The sequence below is a fragment of the Cebus imitator genome, unplaced genomic scaffold, assembly GCF_001604975.1.
Source record: "Cebus imitator isolate Cc_AM_T3 unplaced genomic scaffold, Cebus_imitator-1.0 Scaffold52, whole genome shotgun sequence".
In the NCBI taxonomy this organism is placed as follows: domain Eukaryota; kingdom Metazoa; phylum Chordata; class Mammalia; order Primates; family Cebidae; genus Cebus; species Cebus imitator.
In genome coordinates this window covers 1,161,793-1,188,130 of record NW_016107367.1, presented here as the reverse complement: position 1 = coordinate 1,188,130, position 26,338 = coordinate 1,161,793, and the positions used below count along the sequence as shown (strand labels likewise).

At 49.8% G+C, this 26,338-nt stretch overlaps 1 protein-coding gene across 12 annotated transcripts in view; it reads left to right on the top strand.

The window, feature by feature from the left end:
* Positions 1–25,564, top strand: part of WDR20 (WD repeat domain 20) — an 85,136-nt gene extending 59,572 nt beyond the window's left edge. For 7 of the 12 annotated variants that reach the window (XM_037738294.1, XM_037738297.1, XM_037738296.1 and 4 more), the window contains 2 exons: positions 10,817–12,076; positions 24,734–25,564. In XM_037738294.1, coding sequence (XP_037594222.1) covers positions 10,817–12,076; positions 24,734–24,787 — 1,314 coding nt within the window. In that variant the 3' untranslated portion in view covers positions 24,788–25,564. Of the gene's footprint in view, positions 1–6,608; positions 6,768–10,816; positions 16,953–24,733 lie in introns of those variants that run through there. The other 5 variants (XM_037738298.1, XM_037738295.1, XR_005200149.1 and 2 more) reach the window with 5 other exon arrangements.
* The last annotated feature ends 774 nt before the right edge of the window (positions 25,565–26,338 follow it).

Sequence of the window (26,338 nt, the reverse complement as noted above, 5' to 3'; positions counted from 1 at the left end):
CCTGGTTATGCTCCAAGATTCTGGCCATCTCATCTACTGCTTTCAAAGGAGCACTTACCACATAGTTCATTACCATGACATTTACAGCTTCACAGCCCAGAATGCTGAGGGCTTGGCCACCAGCTCGGCCACTTTCTGCTTGCAGGATGTGGGTCTTACCTCTCCTCCTCGGTTGGAAAATGGGTGGGAACAGCACCCACCTGAGAGGTTTGTGGTGAGGCTCAGATGAATTGGTTCAGGCAAGGTGTTTGTGAAGGGCCTGAAGAGCAAGCCTTGGCAAATGCTCAGCAACGTGGAGGTTGAGAGAAACTCAGAGGCTTCCTTTCCTGGGAGGGGTGGCACTGGAAGGAAAGACTTCTGTGGGAGGTGAGATACCAACAGTTTTGAAAGATAAATAGTTTTCTAGGACAAACAGGTAGGATCACAGCAACCCAGACAGAGGATCAACATGTGTGAAGCTGAGAGTCGGCCTGCTGGTCACAGTTACAGCCATGTGGCCTTTCAGTCTTCCTCACCAGAACACCTCTCAGACCCACCTGTTACCACGTGACTGTGCACATACCTGCACACACCGAATCCCAGCATCAGTTATTTTGCCTCCTTTCTAGTGCCTGGTACATGAAAAAATAATTGTTGGGATGGATAGATGAATGAAATAGAATTAGAAATTTCAGAAATCTACCTGAGATAAACACAGATAAAAAATTCCCATCTGCGAACAAGTGTGTGTGTGTGTGTGTGTGTATTTTTTTTTTCTTTTCTTTTTTGAGACTGAGTCTTGCTGTGTCACCAGGCTGGAGTGCAGTGGTGCATCTTGGCTCACTGCAACCTCCGCCTCCTGGGTTCAAGCAATTCTTCTGCCTCAGCTTCCCAAGCAGCTGGGACCACAGGTGAGTGTCACCATGCCTGGCTAATTTTTGTATTTTTAGTAGAGACAGGGTTTCACCATGTTGGCCAGGATGGTCTCGATCTCTTGATCTTGTGATCCACCCACCTCGGCCTCCCAAAGTGCTGGGATTACAGGCATGAGCCACCGCACCCGGCCGAACAAGTGTATTTTAAAAGGTGATTTTCCCCCTGTCATTTAAAAGTTGTGTGCATTTAAAATGCTTGTTGATGAAAAATTGGAAAATAGAGAAATACAAAGAAGGTAGGAAAGCATCATCTCTAAACCCCAGTGCTCACTGTTGACTTTCACAGTCTATGATAGTTTTCAATGAGGTGAGACCATAGGGCTCACGCCTTCCATTGTAGGTGAAGGCAAACTAAGTCTGACCACTGATCAGGTCAGCCCAGTGAGTATGGGCAGGCCCTGCTCTCTTCCCGCTCTCTGGGACTGTCCCCAGTCACACTGGACGTCCCTGCTGGTGCACCTGTTCAAGACCCACAGAAAGTCGAATGCCCAGTCCTTTCCAGCCTCTCTCAGGAAGTCACATCCCCAGCTCCCTGGAGTCTCTGCTTTCCCCAGCCTTTCAGAGTAGACTTTGGGTTTCTATTTGTAGCCATCTGTACGTATGATGCTCTTGAAAATGTCTAATGGGCCATAATTGAAAGTATCTTGGTGCACAGTTCATCTGACAGGCTCCCAGACCAGGGAGCCCATCCTCGTCATCAGAGCTGCCCACAGAGGAGAGTTACCCGGCTCACACTCAACCTGCTGTGAAGCACCCCAGAGGGGCAAGGAGTTTACTTTTTTGGTGTTTGTGTGTATGTATGTGTGTGTGTTTTGTGTAATGTGTGTGTGTAATTTGTGTGTGTGTGTGTGTGTGTGTGTGTGTGTGTTTTCACTCTACCCTGTTCTGATGTTTACTTTTTATAACTAGCAATGATATATTTGGGGAGAAAGAGTTAAAAAGGGACAATTCTTGTATAGTGATGAAAGCAACCTTGTCTTTGTAAAAATCCTGATTTTGGAGTGTATTCACAGAATAGTAACTTCAAAGGATTTTCGAGTATGTGTTCATTATTGGCTGAAATAGAAAATGTAAAAGAGTTTGGCATTTGCCTTTTTCTGACATGACTCTGCTCTTGCCCTTCTCCTCCGCAAGGTTGTAAGGCTGAGGCAGACACACTGGGTAGGCACCGCATCTCCTGGTGCAATTTCAATCCAGTCTTGCTGAAGAGGAGATGGCCCTGACTCCTGGAGTATGGAGGGACACTGCTGCCAGCCTAAGCTGGTGGCATATCCCGCCAGCTCTCGGTGCCTCCCAGGTGTGGGAGCTTAGCGATGTTCTGTCTATTTTGACACAAAAGAATGGTCTGCACATTTTGTTAGTTTTGTTTTCGTTGCTTTTCTAATCGAAGGAAGGAAATGAGCCCGTAATGATCTATTCCTTAAAGCTTGAACATAGATAAAATGATATCCGATCCTTTCTTCACATGGCTTTGAAATACCCTTTCCTGATACTTCCTGAGCCCTCTTCAAAAGACTTGACATAATCAGAGCCTTTAGTTGCTGTTTTTGCTTGTGGTTGCATTATGGTTTTCTAGCAGCTGCTGTGGTTTTTGAATTGTTTCAGTATTTTTGTTATAAATTAATATCTGCGTTTTGAAATGCAGATCCCCCAATCTAATTTTTGGTTTTTGCTTATCTTATTGATAGTAGTGGAGAAAAAGAAAAAGAAAATGAAGTGCCTTAGAAAGCATCAGTGTTAGTTGCTTTCACAGTGACACTTTAATGTGGTTATAGACTTATTTTTATTCTTGTTTCCTTTTAACTAGTGTAGTGTATTTAGAAAATCTTATCAGTTGATGGCATTTGGGATGGTAGTGTTTTCGTTGTTCCTGTGATTTTTCTTTTTATTCATATATGAAGTGGCACGATCTATTTGGATTTCAGAGCTGGAAGCATGGGGAGGGCTGGGCTGAGTGCTTGGTGGGGTCATGTTGGGGCCTGGATCTCCAGAGCACTGGCCCAGAGCATGTGTCTTGATGTACACAGAAATGTGTCCATATTTTGTTTTGCTTTTTGTGTGTGAGACAGAGTTTCACTCTTGTTACTCAGGCCGGAGTGCAATGGTGTAACCTCAGCTCACCACAATCTCCACCTCCCGAGTTCAAAGGATTCTCTTGCATCAGCCTCCTGAGTAGCTGGGATTACAGGTGCCTGCCACCATGCCCAGCTAATTTTGTATTTTTAGTAGAGATGGGGTTTCTCCATGTTAGTCAGGCTGCTGGTCTCGAGTTCCCGACCTCATGTGATCCTCCCGCCTCGGCCTCCCAAAGTGCTGGGATTACAGGCATGAGCCACTGCGCCCGGCCTTGTTTTGCTTTTAAGGTTTATTTGTGTTTTGGGTGTTCTGTTTTTATGAAAGTGGTTATTAAGCATGGGCCTTGGGGCATTTTGGAGTTGGACTCTAAAGGAGAGCCCTGTGGCCAGACCAGCGGCTCTGCTAGCGCCTCTGTTGCTTCCCCTGCCTTCTCTTCTGCTCGTCGCTGAGTACCTGCCCTGCCCATCACTCAGTACCCCTGCCCTGGAAGGGCTGCAACTGGGACTGCCGCTCTCCTCCACTGCTTCCCACCAGAGCCCTCCTGCCTCTGCTTCTCCCTGTTCCCCAGAGCCTCCTTTCTGGCCCAGGGAGCAGGTCCCTCCCCTGTCTCTCTCTCCTGGACCTCACTTTCCTCCACCAGGCCCCTGCCCTGCACCCTCCTCCCCTACGGTGTCCCTTTGCTCTCAGCACCTTCTCTGCTCCTCACTCTGCTTCCCTGTGCTCTCTCCTAAGGACCCCACCTCCCTGCGCACTCCATCCCTCTAGGGCTCAGCTTCCTCAAGTCTCAGAGGCCTGTTCTCTGAGCCTCTGGCCCTTTGTGGCAGCTCCTTCCTCTTCTGCCTGCCCTCCTCGCGGCACTTCTGGGTCGTTTGCTTAGATTTTTCTTCTGCTTTCCTGGTTTTTGTCCTGTGCCCTGTACAGAGGTTTTTTCCAGGAGTCTCACCTTATCTTCCTCCTCCTTGTGCACCTGCTTCCTTGGAAATCTTTATTTATTTATTTTAGACTCAGGGTCTCGCTCTGTCACCTAGGCTGGAGTACAGTGGTGAAATTGTAACTCACTGCAGCCTTGACCTGAGCTTAAGTGATCCTCCTTGGAGACCTCAGGATGGTGCTCCTCACAGCCAATGTCTGTGACACTCCTGGTCATACTTGTTAGTTGCAGACCTTTCTAGCTGCATACTGAACAAAACCCAGGGGTGTTTACACACTCCTGCTTTCCTCCTGCCCCATACCCAGCCATATTCTGCCACGCTGCTCCTGGTCAAGTTTAAGACCTCTTTGTCCATGGCATGGACAGATGTCGTAGCCTCCTAACTGGTTCCTCTTCACCACCACCCCCACCTTGCATTCTGCACCTACCGCTCGGGGATTTCATGGGATTCTGCCACTTCCCTTTCTAGAAACTGTCTGTGCCCCCACTGTCTGCAGCAGCATCCCCAGTAGAAACACAGTGCCAGCCATGTGTGCAAGTTTAAATTTTCTAATAACCACGTTAAAAAAGTAAAAACTAGGTGAAATTTTAAGAAAATATTTTATTATATCTATATATCCAAAATACTATTTCAGCATATAACCAATATAAAAACTATAAATGAGATCATTGACATTTAGAACCCTGTGTGTATTTACACTGACAGCACCTTCCACTTCAGACCAGTGCTGCCGGACTGGACAGTGCAAGCACCAGCGTCCCAGCTGAAGCCCCTGAGCTTGGGACCTCACAGCCTGAGTCCCAGCTCACAAGTCCAGACCAAATCCCTTCCCTGTTCATGTGCTGCAGCGAAGACAGGTGCCACACATGGCCCCGCTGGCCTGCTCTGCTCCGAGCTTTGGCTGGCCTCTTCCTCAGAGCATGGCCCCTTGTGGTCCTGCCTCTCTTACTTCCCTGCCCACCACAAAAACCCCATCGCTCAGAGGGACCAGGGTTTTGCCCTGGGTGTTTTTTCAACATCCTCATCCAGATCAAAGCCCCATTGACACCTGAGAATTCAGGCCCAACAGAGAATCCTGTTACTTAACATTGAGCACTATTTTTTAACTAGACTTTTTCTGAAACAAAAATATACCCTTATGGTGCAGAAACTGGGCTGCATAGTTTTTATTTTTGCATTTATTTAATTAAATGTTCTAGGTATTTCTGTTTCTTAATTTGAAAGACAGGAGAAAAATAAGTTCTGTTCTCTTCCTCTTTTGTTAAGCCCAATCCAAATAAGCCACAGTCATGTAAGTTAAATGACTGTGCTTCCCAGATTGGCCTGGGATCCGAGACAGGCTGGTGCCCTGTCCTGAGAACGCTTGGGAGTGGCCATGCAGGCTGGTCTTCAGAGTTAGGTGATATGCGTGTGGAACGGGAGACAGCGTGCTTGCTCTGGGGTCTGATGGGCCCCTCTGTTTCCTGGCGCTGGCTCTGCTGCGTCTCTACTTGGTGTGCTTCCCTCCGCCTTGGAGCCCTTGAAGTTGTTCTCTGTGGGGATACACTTCCCCAAGCATCCTCTCAGCCTGATACTTGCTGAGGAAGAGACCTTTCTTGGCCATCCTTTTTTTTTTTTTTTTTTTTTTTAATTTTTTTTATAAGAGACGGGGTTTCACCATGTTGGTCAGGCTGATCTTGAACTCCTAACCTCATGATCCTCCCGCCTCGGCCTCCCAAAGTGCTGGGATTACAGGGGAGAGCCACCGCGCCTGGCGGCCATCCTATTTGACATTGAAATCACTACAGTCCCCTCCTCCCCAGCACTTTCTCTTCTCTCCCTGGTTTGTTTTTCTCCATAGCACTTATCATCATCAGATCACATACTTTCACTTACCTTCTCATCCCACTTGAACCTAAATTTCATGAGGGAACGATGCCTGTTTTAATTTGTGCTGTATCAGTGTCTGACATATGGTATGTACTCAATACTGAATGAATGAATGAGACTTTGGGCAAGTTTCTTGACCTCTCTAAGCTTCTGTTTTCTCATGGATAATATGACAACAATACCTACCTTCCTGTAGGGAAACAGGCATGATTGCATTTTCCATTTTCCATGGAGGCAGTTTGGTAATATCTGTAAAAATATTTGGCTCAGTTACTCCACTGGAAGTTTACCCTGTAGGTGCATTACTCACACATGTGAAAACTGCATGTGTGCAAGGGCATTCATTGCTGCATAGGTGTCCATCAGTGGGGCACTTCCTAAACCACAGTTTGTCCAGACAGTTGAATACTCTGCAGCTTTAGAAAAGAGTGAGGATGCTGTCTTTGTGCCCATACAGACTGATGTACAAGATGTACCAGGAGGCTGGGTATGGTGGCTCACACCTTTAATCCTAGCACTTTGGGAGGCCAAGGCAGGAGGATTGCTTTGCTCCTGCAGCCAGGAGTTTGAGACCAGCCTGGACAACATAGTGACACCCCCTATTTACAAAAACAATTTTTTTTTAATGAGTCAGGTGTGGTGACACTCACCTGTAGCCCCAGCTACTCCGGAGGCTGAAGTGGGAGGATTGCTTCAGCTTGGGAGGTCAAGTCTGCAGTAAACTATGATTGTACCACTGCACTCCAGCCTGGGTGACAGAGTGAGACCCTGTCTCAAAAAAAATAAAAAAAGATATTGAATGAGAAAGCAGAGGTGAGACAGTGCATAGTGTGCCTCCTTTAGTATGAAAACGAAGAGTGAATAAATACGTATTCGTATCTGCCTTGCAATGAACAAAGACAAAGACATTCTGGAGAGACGTGAGAAGCTAGTAACAGTGACTCAGGACAGAGGCTCTGGAATGGAGGAGAAGAATGTGAGCGAGGCTTTCTACTGTGTACTTTTATGTGAATTATTAATATATTACCTATTCACACAAAAAACTTACTTTGCAGGGTTATTGTGAGGCTTAGAGAGCATGGGTGTAAGCCTCTACCAGTGCCCATCACCCACAGTAGACACTCCGATCAGAAGTGAGGGCCAGCACTGCTGCTGTTGATGCTGCTCGTAGACATTGATGCCTGGCTGCCACTCACCCTGATAACGGCTGAGACACAGGGTACCCCCAACAAAGCACACGTTTTCCCTGCTGTTAAGCACACGGTCTGATAGGGAGAAACAACGGGTCAGGCACGTAAGAGACCCTTACCACAATACAGTTGCATCCAAGGTCTTTTTTTTTTTTTTTTTTGGGTCTGCTGTTGCTTAAACTGGTGTGCTCAGTCCCCCATTGCCAGTGTGTTACAGTCACGTTTGATTAGGTCCCCAGAGAGAGATTGAAGTAGATGGGCGCAGGATATTATCCATAAGTTACATCCGCATGTCTACTTAGGATAGTCTCAGTGCAACTTTTTTTTTTGGAGATGGAATCTCACTTTGCCACCTAGGCTAGAGTGCAGTGGCGTGGTCTCAGCTTGCTGCATGCTACCTTCACCTCCCGGCTTCAAGTGATTCTCCTGCCTCAGTCTCTGGAGCAGCTGGGATTACAGGTGTACGCTACCACGCCCAGCTGATTTTTTTATGTTTAGTAGAAATGGGGTTTCACCACGTTGGCCAGGCTAGTCTCAAACTCGACCTCAAGTGATCCACCCTCCTTGGCCTCCCAAAGTGCTAGGATTATAGGCATGAGCCATTGTGCCCAGCCATAGTGCAACTTTTTAATATGGGAGTAAAGATTTTTAATGTGTTTTGTCATTGCAATAACTTTTTTTTTTTTTTTTTTTTTTGAGACGGAGTTTCACTCATGTTACCCAGGCTGGAGTGCAATGGCGTGATCTCAGCTCACCGCAACCTCCGCCTCCTGGGTTCAGGCAATTCTCCCGCCTCAGCCTCCTGAGTAGCTGGGATTACAGGCACGCACCACCATGCCCAGCTAATGTTTTGTATTTTTAGTAGAGACGGGGTTTCACCATGTTGACCAAGATGGTCTCGATCTCTTGACCTCATGATCCACCCGCCTCGGCCTCCCAAAGTGCTGGGATTACAGGCTTGAGCCACCACGCCCGGCCGACTTTTTTTTTTTGATACGGAGTTTTCCTCCTGCTGCCTAGGCTGGAGTGCAATGGCACGATCTCGGCTCACTGCAACCTCCGCCCCCGATGTTCAAGTGATTCTCCTGCCTCAGCCTCCCAAGTAGCTGGAACTACAGGCCATTGCTACGCCCGGCTTAATTTTGTATTTTTAGTAGAGACAGAGTTTCTCCATGTTGGTCAGGCTGGTCTCGAGTTCCCAACCTCAGGTGATCCACCTATCTCGGCCTCCCAAAGTGCTGGGATTACAGGCATGAGCCACCATGCCCAGCCTGCAGTAACATTTTTAATGGTCCTATATAACTATATTCATACCTCACTATTGCAAAGCAGTACTGTTTGATAGTATTAGTTGTTGAGTTCTAATGCTGTTTTTTGGTGTGTGTGTGTGTGTGTGTGTGTGTGCGCGCGCGTTTAAGATGGAGTCTCACTCTGTCACCCAGGCTGGAGTACAGTGGCACGATCTCAGGTTACTGCAACGTTGGCCTCCCAGGTTCAAGCAGTTTTCCGCCTCAGCCTCCCAAGTAGCTGGGATTACAGTTGCCCGCCACCATGCCTGGCTAATTTTTTGTATTTTTAGTAGAGACGGGGTTTCACCATGTTGGCCAGGGTGGTCTTGAACTCCTGACCTCAGGTGATCCGTCCACCTTGGCCTCCCAAAGTGCTGGGATTACAGGTGTGAACAACCATGCCTGGCCTTTTGTTGTGTTTTTTTTAAGGCCCAAAATAAAATTTACTTCTAACTGTGCTGCTAGAAGTTTTTATGTCCTTAAATTTCTCCACACATGGTAAATAGAGTAACAACAATGAACTGATCCTGGGAAAATTGGGATTTGATTTGATTCTGGTGAAATGTAAGGTGCAGGAACTGAGAGCCACTGTGCCAGAATCAGGACAGCAGTCTGACTTCCCGGCCCTGAATTAGCTGGTATAGGCCTGCTTGACAAGGCCAGTGATGGGGTGAGCTGTGGACACCCTTAGGTCCTGGGCCATCAGGTACAGTTGTGTTTGTGGGATCAGGAGTGCCGGGGCAGCCTGGGCCCAGTGGGACAGCAAGGTTTGGCAGAGCTATGACAGGGGAGGGGGAGCCTCTTAACCCACCGTTCACCATCAGCATCATCCTATCTCCTCCCTCCTCCACAAAAGAAAAGCCCTTGTCTGGCCATGTAAATTGTCTCTCTAACCCCTTGCTGAAAAAATTGCACGAAGGTCTGATGGAAATCCTGGCAGAATAGCGCTAGGTTTTTAGGTTGCTGGCATTGGTGCAGGTCAGATGCTGTTTATAGGTAGGTCACCAGACAAGGGAGGTAAAGAGGTGGGGGATGAAAATATTGGCTGTGTCCCCAAGGCTGGCTTGCCACGTGCCTGTTAATTTAAGAGGGCCAGCAATGTCATTTACAGTAGTAAAATGTTGCTGCTGAGTAATCCTTGCCCGACGCGTGGTCCCTGGCCCTGGGCCTGCATGCTGTGCGGCGTTCAAGCTTCCACTCTTCCTGCTTGGGGTCATTTGTTAGCAACCTCCCTTCCAGGATCTAATGTTCATGCAGTGAGCTTGCATGGCTCATTAATTTCTTTTCCAGCTGTTCTTTTAAAAATCAAGTCATCCTGTTTCTATAATTGTCTGTAAAGATATAGCACACATAGCAAGCACATGGTCCCAAAGCCACCCAGGCAGAAGCTGGCATGATTCTTGGCAGAATCTGCTCCAATGTGCCCAGTACCCCTCTGTGACTTGAGTTGGGGAATTCCCACCTGTTAGGTGAAGTGGTGCTGTTCAACTTACTGGGGCTGCTGGGCTCCTAAAGGGACACTGTTCCTGGGGCAACGGTGCAGTGGAGAGCATTTGGCAGTAGAAGTTTCTAGGTAGACTTGGGAGTCTTGGAACTTCTGGATGCATTTTGGTGATGTGATCTGGCGCTCAGATGGTCTAGAAAGGGTATGCCCTTGTGGAAGCTGTTGTGCTGGCAATCCCCACTGCACGATCAGCTGGCAACCAGGGAAGGAGACTTGTGCCTTTGGTTGAGGGGGGCGGTATTTTTGCCTTTCGTTCTTTGGGTTTTAAAGGCAAGACTACTGACATATGCCTGTTAAAGAAACATGTCAGTTATGGGTCCAGAGTTAGCATGGAGTAGAGTGATGATGAGACACACACTCCTGAATGAATCATCAACATATTTCTCTAACCACCACCAGAGAGGGTTTTGAGGAAATGCTGATGAAGATGTCTATGGGGCAGTGCATGTGAGTGAGGAAGCCTTGGGGAACCCAGGGCTGAGGTAGCGCCCAGCGGTGTACTTTGGAGTCACGTGGGCTGCAGATTTCACTCCCCACCTTTGAGCCGTCAGAGCGGAGGGGCAGATCGAACCAGCCCATAACTTACAGTGACAATAAATGCAGAGAAACCCTTGAGGTGAGGCAGAGCTCTCCTGGCTGTGAAGACTCAGAGACTTTACCTGTGGGTCCTCATAGAGGGGATGCCACATGTAGATGCAGTGACCCCCAGATTCAGACGCTCCTACCATTAAAGAAAGAATCCCAGCAGGGCTGTTCCCTCCGTGGAGAATCCTGTGCCTGGCATAGCATCTGGCACTTTGTGGCCCCTCTGCAAATATTTGTTCGCTGCCTGACTCCCTCAATGAAAGCCAGTAGCCTAACACTGATTTTAGAAAGTAATTCTACAAGGGGTCAGAATGCTCCTTGCTGTCCTGGCTGACTGCAGGATAAAACGTGGATGGACTTGCCCCTTCCCACCAGGAAATACACAAGTTTGCTTGCTGGAAAAGTAGACCTTTGAGACTTCTCCGTTGTGCTAACTTGTTCTCCTTTGTCTTCACAGAGACTAATAGACAAGTCACGAGTTACCTGTGTCAAATGGGTTCCCGGTTCGGAAAGCCTTTTCCTAGTAGCCCACTCAAGTGGGAACATGTACTTATATAACGTGGAGCACACTTGTGGCACCACAGCCCCCCACTACCAGCTTCTGAAGCAGGGAGAGAGCTTTGCCGTGCACACTTGCAAGAGCAAATCCACGAGGAACCCTCTCCTTAAGTGGACGGTGGGCGAGGGGGCCCTCAACGAGTTTGCTTTCTCCCCAGATGGCAAGTTCTTAGCGTGCGTGAGCCAGGACGGGTTTCTGCGGGTATTCAGCTTTGACTCAGTGGAGCTGCACGGTACGATGAAAAGCTACTTTGGGGGCTTGCTGTGTGTGTGCTGGAGCCCGGATGGCAAGTACATTGTGACAGGTGGAGAGGATGACTTGGTGACAGTCTGGTCCTTTGTAGACTGCCGAGTAATAGCCAGAGGCCATGGGCACAAGTCCTGGGTCAGTGTCGTAGCGTTTGACCCCTATACCACTAGTGTAGAAGAAAGTGACCCTATGGAGTTTAGTGGCAGCGATGAGGACTTCCAAGACCTTCTTCATTTTGGCAGAGATCGAGCAAATAGTACACAGTCCAGGCTCTCCAAACGGAACTCTACAGACAGCCGCCCTGTAAGTGTCACATATCGATTTGGTTCCGTGGGCCAGGACACACAGCTGTGTTTATGGGACCTTACAGAAGATATCCTTTTCCCTCACCAACCCCTCTCAAGAGCAAGGACGCACACAAATGTCATGAATGCCACGAGTCCTCCTGCTGGAAGCAATGGGAACAGTGTTACAACGCCTGGGAACTCTGTGCCCCCTCCTCTGCCACGGTCCAACAGCCTTCCACATTCAGCAGTCTCAAATGCTGGCAGCAAAAGCAGTGTCATGGACGGGGCCATTGCTTCTGGGGTCAGCAAATTTGCAACACTTTCACTACATGACCGGAAGGAGAGGCACCACGAGAAAGATCACAAGCGAAATCATAGCATGGGACACATTTCTAGCAAGAGCAGTGACAAACTGAATCTAGTTACCAAAACCAAAACGGACCCTGCTAAAACTTTGGGAACGCCCCTGTGTCCCCGAATGGAAGACGTTCCCTTGTTAGAGCCGCTGATATGTAAAAAGATAGCACATGAGAGACTGACTGTATTAATTTTTCTCGAAGACTGTATAGTCACTGCTTGTCAGGAGGGATTTATTTGCACATGGGGAAGGCCTGGTAAAGTGGTAAGTTTTAATCCTTAATGCTGCACCAGATCTAGAACTTGAATAGGTAGTGACTTTTTTTTTGTGGGAGGGGCGGGGTGTACAATGAATGTGAATGACACTTCTTATTCTTAATGTAAATCTAAATGCATCAGAGCCATAATTTTGGATACTGCATGCCATGTAATTCTGAATCATTTGATAATTTACCTTAGAGCATTTAAAAAAATATAATCAAAGTAATTGCCAGCCAAGTCAGTCATCCTGGGAGCATATAGAGTCCCGAGGTCAGCGTTCCTGTATTAGACTATTTCAGTTTTAGGGAAATCATGACAGTGTGGGAAACAATGACTTTAAAATGCTACGATTACAATTCATGCTTTAACTGGGATATTTTTGCTTAACTACTCAATTAGAATATTGTACACCTGATCAGTGTGTGTTCAGCACAGATGGCCATGAATTGTCATTTATAGTCCAATTTTTTATCTTAATCACAAAATGTTTAGGAATCTATGAAATTTAACCTTAGGAACAAAACGTTTAGCAGGGTTGATTGATATTATTTTTACATTGTTCTGGCAATCCACAGAAAGAGAAGAGCCTTAATTTTTAAAACCCATTTTAGTCATTTTATGACAATTAAAGTTGTTTAATAAACATCTTTTTTCAAAGAAGCAGTTTGTAGCACTTTGATTGAGATTCTGTGCACTAAAATACCCACCTTACTCAGAGCCTGGACAGTTCATGGAAACTGCGGGCTGAGGACACCAACAGCATTGCAGAAGTGCCTCTTGCCGCATAAGCGAAGACCTTTTAGGTCAGATGCGCTTTGCTTATGTGTTTTCCCAACAAGGGAAAAGGAGTTTTTTGGGTTTTTCCTGGGGGGAGGCAGGGGGGGTGGTCAGAAAGGCACGTGCGACTCCGCTTTTCTTCGTAAAGCCAAAGCCGGAGACTCCCCAAGACTTCTGACTTCTCCTTGACATGGCCCTTGTTTGGGCTTAACCCCCCCCAGAGGAAGCAGAAGTGCAGGTTTCCCCTTTCCTTGTTCTTGGATGGCGGCTGTGGCTCAGGGATTACTCTTGGGATGCTGGCGCTGGCCATGCCCTTGGACCTCATCCTCAGTGGCTCCCACCCTGGAGCCTCAGCCTGGGCCCTGGTGGCCAGTGGCCTCCTCAGCAGTGGGAGGCTGTGCTGTTCCCCCGGTGACCGCAGTCCTTCATCCTCACTCTCTCTGTTGCTGCACAAGGAGCTGCTTTTCAAATTCTAGCTTTCACATTGGGTGAGATGGCCCCTTGAGCTGCATATGGCATGTCAAGATGGTGGTTATCTTACTTGTTAACTCATTTTGGGCATTTAGGTTTTTCTGTTTTGCACACCTTTGTAATTAAATATAGAGATAACGATCACTGATACTGGTTTGCTTAGTGAACATGATTCAGCAGGGTGAAGAGCTGGCTGACTTTTCTTTCTCTGCAGTGTAAAGACCCTGGTAGGTGGAGCCGCAGCTGCCTGCGCTCTTAAAGGACCTCCCAGGAAAGCCGGGCCAGGTCCCCAGGCCTGCTTCCCATCTCCAAACATGTCACGGTGGAGCCGCCCACCCTGTGCCCAGCGTGGGTCCTAACCCAGTGCTCTCTCTTCAGTGTGGTGGCAGGGCAGCACGTGGCCACGGGGACCACAGCAACCTTCAGGGGCGTTTCACCTGTCTGTGCCTTTAGCATCCCTGAGCACTGCTTCATGGGAATGTCCGTGTCCTCTCCAACTGTGCCATACGGGCCTCTGTTCCTAAAGGTGAACTGATCTAAGGTAGCCATGACAGCCATCCTTGTGGACAGTTTCAGCTTTGGAGGTCACATTGGGTCATGTGGAGAGACGAGTAATGAACACTCGGTGTGCGATTTTATGCACCTACATAGTTGTAAATGTTCAGTTTCAAATGCTTCTGAGGCATTGAGTATGCAGTTTCAAAATTCAGGACTCAGTATTCGGCCTACATAGAGAGGGGCTGGTCCCAGGTAAGTAGCATTTATGGTGACACTTCTGGTGACCTTGTAGTTCTGAAATGTTGCCCGTGACAGGGAGTCAAGGGCGTGTGCCCGAGTACCAGCATGGCCGACTGGGTGCGCTCTGATCTCTCCCCACTCTCCAGCTCTCAGTTGCAGTGGCGGGATGGAAGAGGGAGTGCAGGGGCTTGCTGCCAGGTGACTTAGGAGTCAGCTGAAAGGAACCGGGAGCGGGAGAGGCAAGAGGAGATCGTTTCCTTTAAAAACAACTCTGAAACGTGCTGTGCAGTACGGAGGCCTGCCTGTGTCTTTCTCCCCACACCTCAAGTGTTAAACACCATGATATTGTCAGCTTTGGATTTGGGGCTCAATCACCATCTTTTTCTGCCAATTTTTGCCAAGGAGTACTGTCCTTAATGTCTTTCTGGTACCTTGTCTGGTGGGGCCCCCTCATTGTGTCTCCATGCCCTCCCCAAGACTCCTCTTGCTGGGTTCAGGGTCCAGTGGGGAGTGCTGTGCCCGCCTGGGGGGGGTTGCCTTTGATTGCATGGCTCGACTCCTGGCTCATCCCAGTCTGGCCCAGGCCCTGCAGGGTAACACCACTCTGCGTTCACTCTGCCGCTCTGACTGCTACTCCTTTCTTTGACAGCCGGCAGAGCACTTCTGCAGGCAGGACAGCATGCAAGGCGTTCTCCAAGACCAGAGCTAAAGGTGCCTGACAGCTTGAGGAGACGAGGCACTGGAGAGAGGGGCGGGGGAGCGCCCTCCCTGGGCCATGCTTCCGAGTAATGGCTCCGGCAGACCCGGGGCGGGGCCGGGGAGGGGTGCTTCCTGACACCAGGTGTGCCACTACAATGTGTGTTGCTTCCCATGGTAGACAGTAAGAGAAACTTGGGGAATCACATTTGTCAGTTTTTCAGCTTAAACGTTCTTGTGAGCAGGAACGGCGTTTGTAATCTCTGGAACGAAGCACAGCATTTGGCCAGAAGAGGCTTTTAACTGCTCAGTCAGCATCACTTTTCTAATGTGTACCAAACCGCAGAGGTGAAAAGCACAGACAAAGATCAGGTGCACGCTGAGTGGCCGCAGAGTCCCGCTCCTACCTGGCAAGGGGGCAAGCTCGGCCCTGGGTGGTGTCAGGCACCTTCCGAAGGTGGCAGGCCAGGGGACCCTCTCCTTGTCCTACCCAGGCTGGCCTCTTCCGCCAGAATTCCAGAAGCCAGGGGTGTGTGGTGACTGCAGTGCGTGGGCTTCCAAACACTACCTGCCGGGGCCCCAGCCTTTCCCTCAGGCTTTTATCTTATTCAGGAGAAGGGGATTAAACCCACCCCCCCACCAGGCCTGGAGAAGGGAACCTTTGGAAAACCTTGCCTTCTTTTGAAAGCAAATGCATGTGCAGGATTAGACACTGGAGAAATAGCCAGTAGCCTTGGGGTTGGAATTTGCTTAAATCATGGCAAATTAAATCATCTAATTTCTCTTTTGTGCTGATTGAACCTTCTAGCAGTTTGGAAGTGTTCTCCTGTGAACCCTTAGCTTGGGACTGAGGATAAATGCCTTAAAAATGGAGGCATGGAAAATCAGAAAGGAGATAGCACAATGATTCTTATCTCAGAGGCATGCAGGGATTCTGAGGAAGAAATGCTGTGACAGGACGAGGTTTTCTGGACACGAACACCATCCGGGTGGGGCCGGCGCGCTTCTCCCCCCGCTGGCTTCACCCCCAGGGCCCAGCTGGCAGGTGGCCGGCCAGCGTTTCTCCCCAGTTCCTCCACTTCCTGGGGTTCATTTTAAATATTAAAGAAATTGTCAAGTGTGAAATTAGTGCTGAAGCTGGTGGAACTGCCTTATCACATGGCTGTGCCTGAGTTCCAGGTCCTCATGACCTCTTTCCTGGGAGGGAGACTTTTTTTTTCTTTGTTGAGCGAACTCAAAGTGTGAGGAGGAGGAGAAAGCCCTAGGGGTTGGGGGCGCCTGGAGAAGGGACCCACGGAAACCCAGGCACCACATCATGTGTGGTCTGACTACCCAAGGAAGAACTAGAAGCGGTTCACCTGTGGATTTTCTGGGGAAAGATTCGTGGAACGCAGCATCTGGCATCCAGCTCTGTGGGTGAGGGCATGGCTGGGGGTCCGTCGGCCCTGCCCTGCCTCCAGTGCCAGTGGACGGGGGCAGGGTCGGCCTCTGACTGCACGGATGCACATTGCGGTCGACGTGTGCCCGTGGCTGAGGTTTCACTCCTCAGCAGTGAGAACCTCTGCGTGCATGGGTAGGGGTGGAGTGACCTGGAGACGCCGCCTCCACTTTGGTCTGGGTGACAGAGGTGAGGGTTGATAGTCTACTGCCCTGACAGCAGCCTGCAGGGCCCTCCTTTGTCTGGAGCACGCTCTTTGCCACCGGCCGATTGGGACTATCATATGTTGGTTTATGTTAAGGTGCGTATCTCAGTGACCCCAAGTCATATCTCAAAGGGAGGAGACATTTGTGTGGCCAAAGTGAAGTGTGTGGCTTTGTATTGAGAAGCACTCGTATTTAACTGTTACCATTGAAACTCAGATCCCAGTCACAAACTGTAAGAACATGCCCCTCCAGTAGAGGGAAGCTATCCCACGATGTTGATTTTTTAATCCATTTCTGCATCTGTTACACGAACTTTGTGTCATAAATTGCTGTCCCTTCATTTGAAAGTGTAAAAGAAAAATTTCCTACATTCTTATCATTTCTGTATACTTGAGTTTATTAAAGATTGTTATGTTAGGTGACACTGTATAAAATTGTATAGATATTTTGAGTGAAAATCAAAAGTAAAATTCACATGTATTTCCTTTTTTATATTTTCATCTAATTTCTTGACAACTTGAATAAATTTCATAAAGAGCCTTCCTAACATGAAATATTGGTAAATTCTTAACTGTTGCAATAATTAATGAAGCTTTAATATCAGTATTGTTATTTTATAATTTTAAGAAAATCATGTTTCTGTTTCACTGCTTTGTTTTTTTAGCTGTTCCTTTGTCACTGTCACAGCTAACGAGACTTAATACATTTACTACATACTTGATACTCTGAAGTACTGCGGGGCTGTCCTCTGTATGCTGACATTAAATAAACGTGCGTGAATGAACTGTAAATGTAGATAATTTTCAGTAGTCATTTTCACATCTAAGCTTTAAAAATCCCAGTGAACCAAAACAAGAAAAGCTTAAAAATGCTGTAAAATTAAGGGTCTTGTTAATGTTTATAGAATAAACAGCCACAGCAATTGCTCCCTCTTACTGCTGGCTGTTTCTCATCGCTGGCAGTGTACTGGATGAGATGTTCTGAGTCTCAGATCCCGTTTTATGTGGTCCTTCTCTGTGCTGAATCCAACTGGGGAGAAGCACTGTCGATTGACTTTTCGGCCGAGCCTCGTAAAGGCTTCTGTTTGAGGATGTTGACATTCTGAAGTCGTCCTGGGCTGCGAGCTGACTTTCGTTACATGGACTCACTATGCTGGATGCTGGACATGTGACATTCTGTCCAGCCACCCGGCCAGCAGCTGGGAGAGGGAAGAAGGTAGTGGCTGGAAGGCTGCTTGCAGTTTTTGATTTTTTTTTTTTTTTTTTTTTTTGAGACGGAGTTTCACTCATGTTACCCAGGCTGGAGTGCAATGGCACGATCTCGGCTCACCGCAACCTCCGCCTCCTGGGTTCAGGCAATTCTCCTGCCTCAGCCTCCTGAGTAGCTGGGATTACAGGCACGCACCACCATGCCCAGCTAATGTTTTGTATTTTTAGTAGAGACAGGGTTTCACCATGTTGACCAGGATGGTCTCGATCTCTTGACCTCGTGATCCACCCGCCTCGGCCTCCCAAAGTGCTGGGATTACAGGCTTGAGCCACCATGCCCGGCCTGCAGCTTTTGATTTTTATTTTCGTGTAAGTCCTGGGATACATGTGCTGAACGTGCAGGTTTGTTACAGAGGTGTACATGTGCCGTGATGAATTGCTGCACCCATCAACGCGTCATCTAGGGTTTAGGCCCTGCATGCATTAGGTATCTGTCCTAATGCCCTCCCTCCCCTCTTCCCCAGGTAGGCTGATTTCTGTGGGAGCTCTTTTCCTGGCTAGAGTTCATTGTCTTCCTACTCCTCATCTTGAATGGTGTTTGCTTGAGGTTTTGTGCTGAAGTTGTCCTGCTGCAGACACCAGGCCCAGTGGTGCAGAGCTTCCTGCATAGGGCAGTGGGGGATGTTCCATTTGGGATGGGAAGAACTCATGATATACGTCGCCTTGCTCTGAAATATTGTCCCTCACTCTTGACATTGACAGACGACATAACTGATATGAGCAGCATACTGGCACCCACAGGCCTAGGCACCTCCCCACCGGGCTGCGAGGGCAAGCTACAGCCCTTCTTCAGGCCCTTGTGCTCCCACTTAATTGCCACTTCCCTGCTATGTCATGAGATCCAGGTCCTGCTGGGCTGCCTCTCCATGCTGGCAGCCGGCTGAGCCCTCTGCTCTACTTCTAGCACTTTCATGGGGTGGGGAACTCCCAGAAGCTTCCCAGGGTGCTGGGCAGCAGCGCCTCCAGTGCTGAGCTGTGCACTTTCTGTCTTGAGTCTGGGCTGCCAAAGCAGAAGCAACGCTCAGATCCATAGCTCTCAAAAGGGGCCTCCTGGGAGATCCATAGCTCTCAAAAGGGGCCTTGGGCCTCCTGCCATAGTGTAGCACAGAGTTTTGTTCTTAGCACTGAACAGGGTTTTTTGCATTTGCTTTTTGAGACAGGGTCTCCCTCTGCTGCCCAGGCTGGAGTGCAGTAGCACTGACACAGCTCACTGACCCCCTGCCTGTTTCTGTAGGTCTGGGGTCTTGCCGTGTTGCCCAGGCTATCGCAGAGTGGATTTTTAAGCCCTAAAGACTATTAAGTTGACAGCAAGTTTTTGTTTTTTTTAAGAAAAACATAACATTTTGGTCTTTTAAAAATAGCTAGTTTGTACCTTCAAAAAAAAGCCATTTCTCAGCTGGGTGTAGTGACACGCCTATAATCCCAGCACTTTGGGTGGCTGAGGCGGGTGGATCACTTGAGCCCAGGAGTTTGAAACCAACCCAGCCATCATGGCAAAACCCCGTCTGTACTAAAAATACAAAGATTAGCCAGTCATGGTGGCGTGCACCTGTGGTCCCCAGAGCTAGTAGGGAGGCTAAGGCACCACGAGAATCACTTGAACCGGGAGGCGGAAGTTGCAGTGAGTCAAGATGGTGCCGCTGCACTCCAGCCTGGGTGACAGAGCAAGACTCTGTCTTAAAGAAAAAAATAGCCATTTTCCCACGTGTGACTGCCTGTCAGAATGATGGATTCTGAACCCAGAGGCTCTCAGCTCCTCCACCCCTTCCAGGATCAGTGGCCTCCAAAACCAGCCTCCTCTTTTAGGTGGGGGCCAGCATGAACAAAATCCTCCTTGAAGTTACTTAAGCTAGAAAGGCTTTGGGGAGACTAACCGGGGTCCCTTCTTCCTGCCCCACACAGCAGAGAGGATTGCAAGGCCAAGTGGGTCCCAGGAGCCGGGGGGCCCCCAGTGACAGCCCGGACCTGCTGATGTCCATCAGTGGACAGGGATCACGATGAAGGCCCACGGACTCACTCACGTTTTCTCCGATGCTTCCTTCCTATCACAGTGGACCCTTAAATCGTTGAGCCCTGTATTTGTGTGGTCTTTCCCCAGATGCCTGAAGAGCATGATTCTTTTCTCTGGGTGGCTTTTCTCTTTAGAGAGAGGTGGAGTGGCATCTGGGGAAGTGTGCCCCCTCAGTGTGACCTGTCAGTGCACAGGTTAAGGCTGGCAGAGGTGCGTTGTCCACTGCCCAGCTACAACCGGGGTCCCAGGCCAAACTTGCCATGCAGTCTGGGGCAGGGATGGGTCCAGACGTCCCTGGACTGGGCTGAGGGTCCCGGCTCTCTGGCTCACATGCCACTCGTGTGATCTGGAGATGGGCCTCACACGCTTGAATAAACCATGGCTGCTGTCTCCAGGTTTTCTTTGGTTCCTTTCTGCCGTGGTTTGTGTAGTGAGAATGGTGCGGATATTGCAGGTGAGCAGTTAGGAAATGTGCGCAGAGCTGGAAGTGTTCGTTCTGAGGGCAGGCTAGCCTGGTGATACTTCTCATCATTCCTGCACCGTCTCTAAAAAGGTATCGCTTTGCAAATAACTCATGGTGTCCCCAGGGTGAGGCTCTGCCAGGAGCACCTGCCACAGAGGCCAGCATTGGAGCCTCAGGGGCTACGTGCAGGGCCAAGGTCAGCCTTCTCCCTCTGGGGGACGCGGGTGGAGGTGACCTCCACAGCACCCGGGCCAGCTGGCACCAAGCTCCCGGATGTTGTGGCTGTGTAGAACCAGATTCTGCCTTGTGGCACTTTCTCCACGATCTCAGGAGAGAAGCGCTGGTCTGTCCGCCTGCCTGCAATAAAACTGCTCCCAGGGCCTGTTTGCGTGTTACCTTTGTTGGGGTTGGAAAGGGTGACCTTGGGGGTTGAATGACCAGAGAGGGTTTTGAGCAGTCCCAGGTGGATGGGGGGTGAGATGGCGCCCAGCCCACACTCTCATCCACATCCCACAGCTGTCTCCTTGAGGTTTTGTCTCCTCTGACATTCACAGGCCCGGGACCATGGGGTCAGAAAGGGAAGCCCTCCCAGAACTCAGAGATCGTCCCGGGCCTGACAGAGCTTCAGGACACGTCCTTTCTCTGACGTGGCCCATGGCCCTCACAGTCTGGTCTTGCTATCAGAATCTCCACTCTGAGCAGCACTGCAAGGGCAGGAGCGTGGCCCTGCTGCCTTAGTGTGAATTGTTTTGAACCAAAATAATTTTCCTATATATTCTGGTGCAACAAGGCATCATTCTCTGAACTTAGTATTATAAATTAGAATCAAACTCAAACCAAGAGCTGGAGTGTTTTCTAGCACTTAATTTTGAACTCACATCGCTAGCAGGAATAAAGCAGTGACTATGGAGAGAGGACTAAGTATTGGATCCAAGGCTTGCCCCCATTCCTCTAACAGCATCGGGGCTGATGGGACAGCCATGCAGATTCTCCCTGGGGAGGTCCTTTGCCTGATGGCAACTGGTAAAGCCTGGAATTGCCAGCTGTCCTGCTTCTGGTGCACAGACCAGCAGCTCCCACATGCTGCAGGGGACAGATGAAGCGTGGGCGGGCTCCCGTCGCCAGGTCCTCCATGGGCTGGGCCAGGCCAGGCCTTGCGCCTTGCTCCCATGAAAGGGAAGCAGAAGGACAGGGTACAACCACATTCCCTCCCTGAAGAGCAGGTGGGCTGGGCCTCAGGGTCCTTTCACTGTGAGTTTGACATGGACGATCACGTGGGGAGTAGCTCCTCCACACTTAAACCCGCACCTCCCACCGCGCTCAGGGGACGCTGCAGCCTGGATCCTTCCCGGGGGCCTGGTTTCTGTTTCCTGTCTTCCTCTTCTACCACCGGATAAGCTTTAGACTAAATCGCAGGCTGATAGAAACAGGGTGACTTTGTTCATTTCTTCTTCTTTTGAATGGCAGTTTTTTCCCTCTGGGGCCTCCAGTGTTCGTCATGGCAAATAAGTCCGTCTCCGAGAAGTGGTGGATGCCAAGAGAAGGTCCCGTGACTCGCACAAGCCCTCACCTGCATGCAGGGCGCTGAGCCCACCTGCCTCTCCGGCCGAGGCCCCTCTCCTGCCACCCTGAGTGCTCCCCGTCGCACCCTCTGCTTCCAGGCTTGACTGGCACTGACACCAACCCCGGCCCAGGGCACTCCAGGGCATATATCTACCTGCAGGGCCGTCTCCCCGGGCTTGCTGGTTCTCTGCTGGAGAACTGGAGGCCAGGCTCATCAGGTCTCTTCGCCTTCCTGTTAACTCCTGTTAAAGACACTGTTCTCCCCTTTGCTCTGACGGGCAGGCTCCAAGAAGACCTGGGTCCAGCACCGTGGGGTCCTCTTGGGTTTTTCACCCGTAGCCAACCTGCTTCCTCAGGGCTCCAGCGTAGGGATCCTGTGTTTTGATCATGGGCACGTTCTGTGCACGGCAATCCATTCTAAAAGAATTGTTAGCCAGAGCTGACATCAAAAGGGTTAAGCTCTGCTAATGGCAACTGCACTTCCCTGTTACGCGAGTGTGGACCGCAGGAGGCGAGAGGGGGGCAGGTTTGGGGGCAGTTGATTCAAGATCTCTCTGGAACCTGGGCCCAGTGGACGGCGGGGCAGTGGAGGGCGGGAGGGTGGTTCAGGTTGGCTCCCAGCTGCCACCACCACTGGCATCAGGGTGTTCATTAATCAACAGAAACTGGAGGAAGCATTTGTTTTGTGCTAATAGAGTAGGACCCCTCCTGCACCCTTCAGGTTGGGTTGCTTTCCAGGGGTGGGGCAGGGCAGGGCCAGGTGGTGGAGCCACCGTGTCCCTTGACATCAGGCTCCAGCAGCCTGGTGGCCGTGCCACCTCTTCGTCTCAGCAGCCACCCTCCCTTGGGAGCGATGGGAAGCAGCTGAGTCCTCCAGAACCTCACACTCAGTGAGAGGAACTCTAGGACGGGAGGGTGCCATCCCCCATGTCTGTCACCAGCCACTTGCAGCCACTGGGTATGTAAACCGGGGCCAGCCCAACCTGAAATGTGCCCTAATGTGCCAACCATACAGCATACCTCAAAAGCCTCTTACCAAAAAAGTCATTAGTAATTTTATATTATTGTTGAATATGGTAATATGAAACATCTTCCGTTGAAGAGAATGTTAAAATTAATGTCACTTATTATTTTTGTATTTTTTGAGACAGGCTCTTGCTCTGTCCCCAGGCTGGAGTGCAGTGGATCCCGGCTCAAGCCATCCTCCTGCTGCAGCCTCCTGAGTAGCTGGGATGACAGGCACGCGCCACCACACCCGGCTAATTTTTGTATTTTTAGTAGAGATGGGGTTTCACCTTGTTGGCCAGGCTGGACTTGAACTCCTGACCTCAAGTGACCCACCTTGGCCTCCCAAAGGGCTGGCTGTCACTTGCTTTTCAGTTGTTAAATGTGCTCCTGAGAAGCTAAACTTCGCACAGGGCTGGTAGAGACCCGCCCTCCTGTGGGCGGGGAGGCCTCCTGAGTACCTGGAGCAGCTCTCAGTGAAAGGTGGGGAGACCGGCTGGTAGCGGAAGGCGGCCCCTCTCTGTCTTTCTCCCTCTGCCGGGTGTAGATGTCTTTTCTGTTGCTGGGGGAAGGGAGGTGCTTCTTGGTTCTGCTTTGTCACTTCCTGGACACCACATGGCTGTGGACAGCACTTCTCAGGGTATGCACGGTGACGAAGGCAGAGTGTCCTTGTATTAGAGGCTTCTCCGCTCCAGACTGTCCATGGCAGAAGTGGGGTTGGGCACCTGCTGCCCAGTTTCCTCCACAGCCTTGATGGGTGTGAGCCAGAAGTATGGGGCGTGCTCGGGGGCCTCTAAAGTTCGAACAGGGCTCTGTCCCTCTTCTGGGCTCCCAGAGGAAAAGCGCTCCTGTGTGCTCTGAGCAGGGGCAGCGCCACATTCCGTTTGCTTCCTGAGCTTGTGTAGGTGAACAGATTCCGGGTGAAGGTAGGAAACGAGGTGACGTGAGCGGGACAGCGGGCTTCCCACAGCAGTGTGGGCGAGGACCCCCATTTGTGTCCACACAGTCTGATGTGTGAGAAGGCAGCAATGTTTGCTTGGGTTAAAGGCTTGCCATTTGTAGAGTACTAATCAGCTGAAGCCTTCTTCTTCCATGACAGTTTAGGGGTAAGTTGTGTTCACAGCTGAAAACGGGCACCTTTGGGGCTGCACCGCCACCATCTTAACAGTAGTCTTTAGAAATGAATGCCACAGCTTGATGTAACTGCAGCCCGATAGTACATGCAAAGGCATGGAAGTGCTCTTTGCTGTGGAGGGCTGAATCCTCACAGGTGGACCTAAGCCCACACCTGTATTGCAGTCTGGGTGAGACCCGCCCCTCCCCCGTGAGCCTCTCAGGAGCCACCCCAAAGGGCTAGATGCCCGTAGTCTTCCTGCTGCCTGCCATGTCCCTTCTCCACACCCAGCCACAGCCTCCCACTTCTTTGTTCTGGGGCTTCCCACCCCGGCCTGGTCCTCCTTTCTCTGCCTGTGGGGCCCACCCACGAGCAGAAAACAGCCAGAGGGTGCCACGGTCACAGCACCCAACGAAGCAAGACCCCCCCCCAGCAGTGAATGCCCTTTCAAAGGTGCCACTGAGCTGTATTGTTGGAGGCGACCCCTGGCTCTGAGCGACTGGGCGTGTGGTCCAGAGCTGTGGTGCCCGGGCTCAGCCCTGGCTGAAGGCGCTGGACACCCAGGAGCCACCTGCACCTCGGGGCCAGCGAAGCGCAGAGAACCTGTTCTCCTCAGGTGCGGAGAGACCACTGTCTTCCCCCAAGGCCACAGCCAGCCTTGGCCACCCTTCTCTTGGATGGTGCTGAGGCCACAGTATTGCAGCCAGCAGGGTTCCAGTTCTCCAAGAAAGTCACGCCGTGATCTGGATAGGAATTACACAGATGACGTGGCGGGTTTGCTCCCCTCCCACACTGGCGTCCACACCAACAGCACCAGTCTTGACCACGTGGAGCTGCTGGCGGAGGGCAAGCATGGTGGCTGTTGCCCTCTGGGTGTTTTGCTGGATTAATGTAGACTGCTTTGTTCGCAGGGCTCCTTGTCGTCCCCAGGCCAGGCCAGTTCTCCAGGTGGAACTGTAGTGTAGCCACCCCACTGCTGCGCGCAGAGCCTCAGGACTCGGACTCGAGGGAGTGACAAGGAGGAGCCCCACGCTGGGCCTGGGCTACGCTCGAGCGGCGGACCTCAGGCGGTGGATGTCGGCGAGGGCGTGTGGACGGCGACCGGCTCGCTCTGCGGCGCGCGTTCCCGCTGCTCACCCAAAGAAATTGTTTCCATTTTTAAATCAGTCTTTTGGGGCTGCAGTAAAAAATAAGAAATGGAGTTTTCTTGCTTTTTACTCTAAAATTCAATGTAATTGAATCTCATACATATATATATTATATACACATATATTCATAGTGTAAAATAAAATGTTTCTTGGACAAGAAATCCCCTGAAATTCAACTTTATAAATAGTGCTTCACTTTGTTTTTGCACTGATTTTTTTATACCTTAGGTGGTCAGAAGACAGCCTGGAATGCACTTGGAGAGAAAGTTGTTACTTTCTGACTTAGTGTAATTCAGGATGACATGCTGCATTCACAGATTTTTAAAAATTGTTTGCACTTAAACATAGTTGAATGCTGGTGGAAAGTTACTTTGCATCTGGGTGTAAAGGACTCGTGGCCCTTGGAGGTGCGGAGGGAAGACGCCCTTTTTTACCTGTTGTTTATTTTAATACTATTGTTTCCAGTGCAATCAACTCTGTATTATAGGTATAAACAATGTAATTCTGCAATTGGGGAAGATGGTTACCTCGCTAGTAATCGTCACCATTTAAGAGTGATATTTCTAATGCACACACATTAAAACTGTCTTGAATGTACCACTTGTTTTATCTTCTGTTACACTGGCTCAGTGTTTGCCGTAAACTTTGGTGGCAGGAATCGGTCAGTATGGGATGGTTTTGTCTTTTTCAGCCGTTACTCGAAGCCCCTCGTCAGTCAGACGTGAGCCGGGCTGTTCGGGAACGTCTCAGGAGGCCTTGGCTCCTGGGCCCCCCTTGCAGCTGCACATGTGCACAAGATTTCAGTGAATGATTTTTCCTTACAGCTTAGAGTCCTTCTTTTGTCATTGAAGGCCTGTGACCACACATAACACAGTTTCTATGGTGAGTATGAACGTGGGACATGAAATAGCTAATGAAGCTATTTTCCTGAGATTTTTCTTACTGGGTTGAGCATCTGTGAGCTTAGGGCCTCCCACACCTGCCCAGCGAGTTACTAGCATCACAACAGAATGTGCGGCTACCAAGGACAAGAATGTTTCTTGGTTTATTTTATTTTAGAGACAGGCTTTCACCATATTCGTCAGGCTGATCTCGAACTCCTGACCTCAGGCGATCCACCTGCCTCAGCCTCCCTAAGTGCTGGGATTACAGGCCTGAGCCACCACGCCCGGCCTGTTTTATTTTTTTAAAGGCTAGTCAAGTGAAGCAGCAGGAGTGGAGAAAGAACAAAGAAATCTGTAACTGGTTGTAATCAATCAGTGTAAACCCCACTGTACTCGGACCAGCCTGCTTCTTGTTTTCAAAAAAATCATATACAACTGGATCCTTTGAAAGCTTTACTTTGTGAGACTTTAAACCATGAAGTGT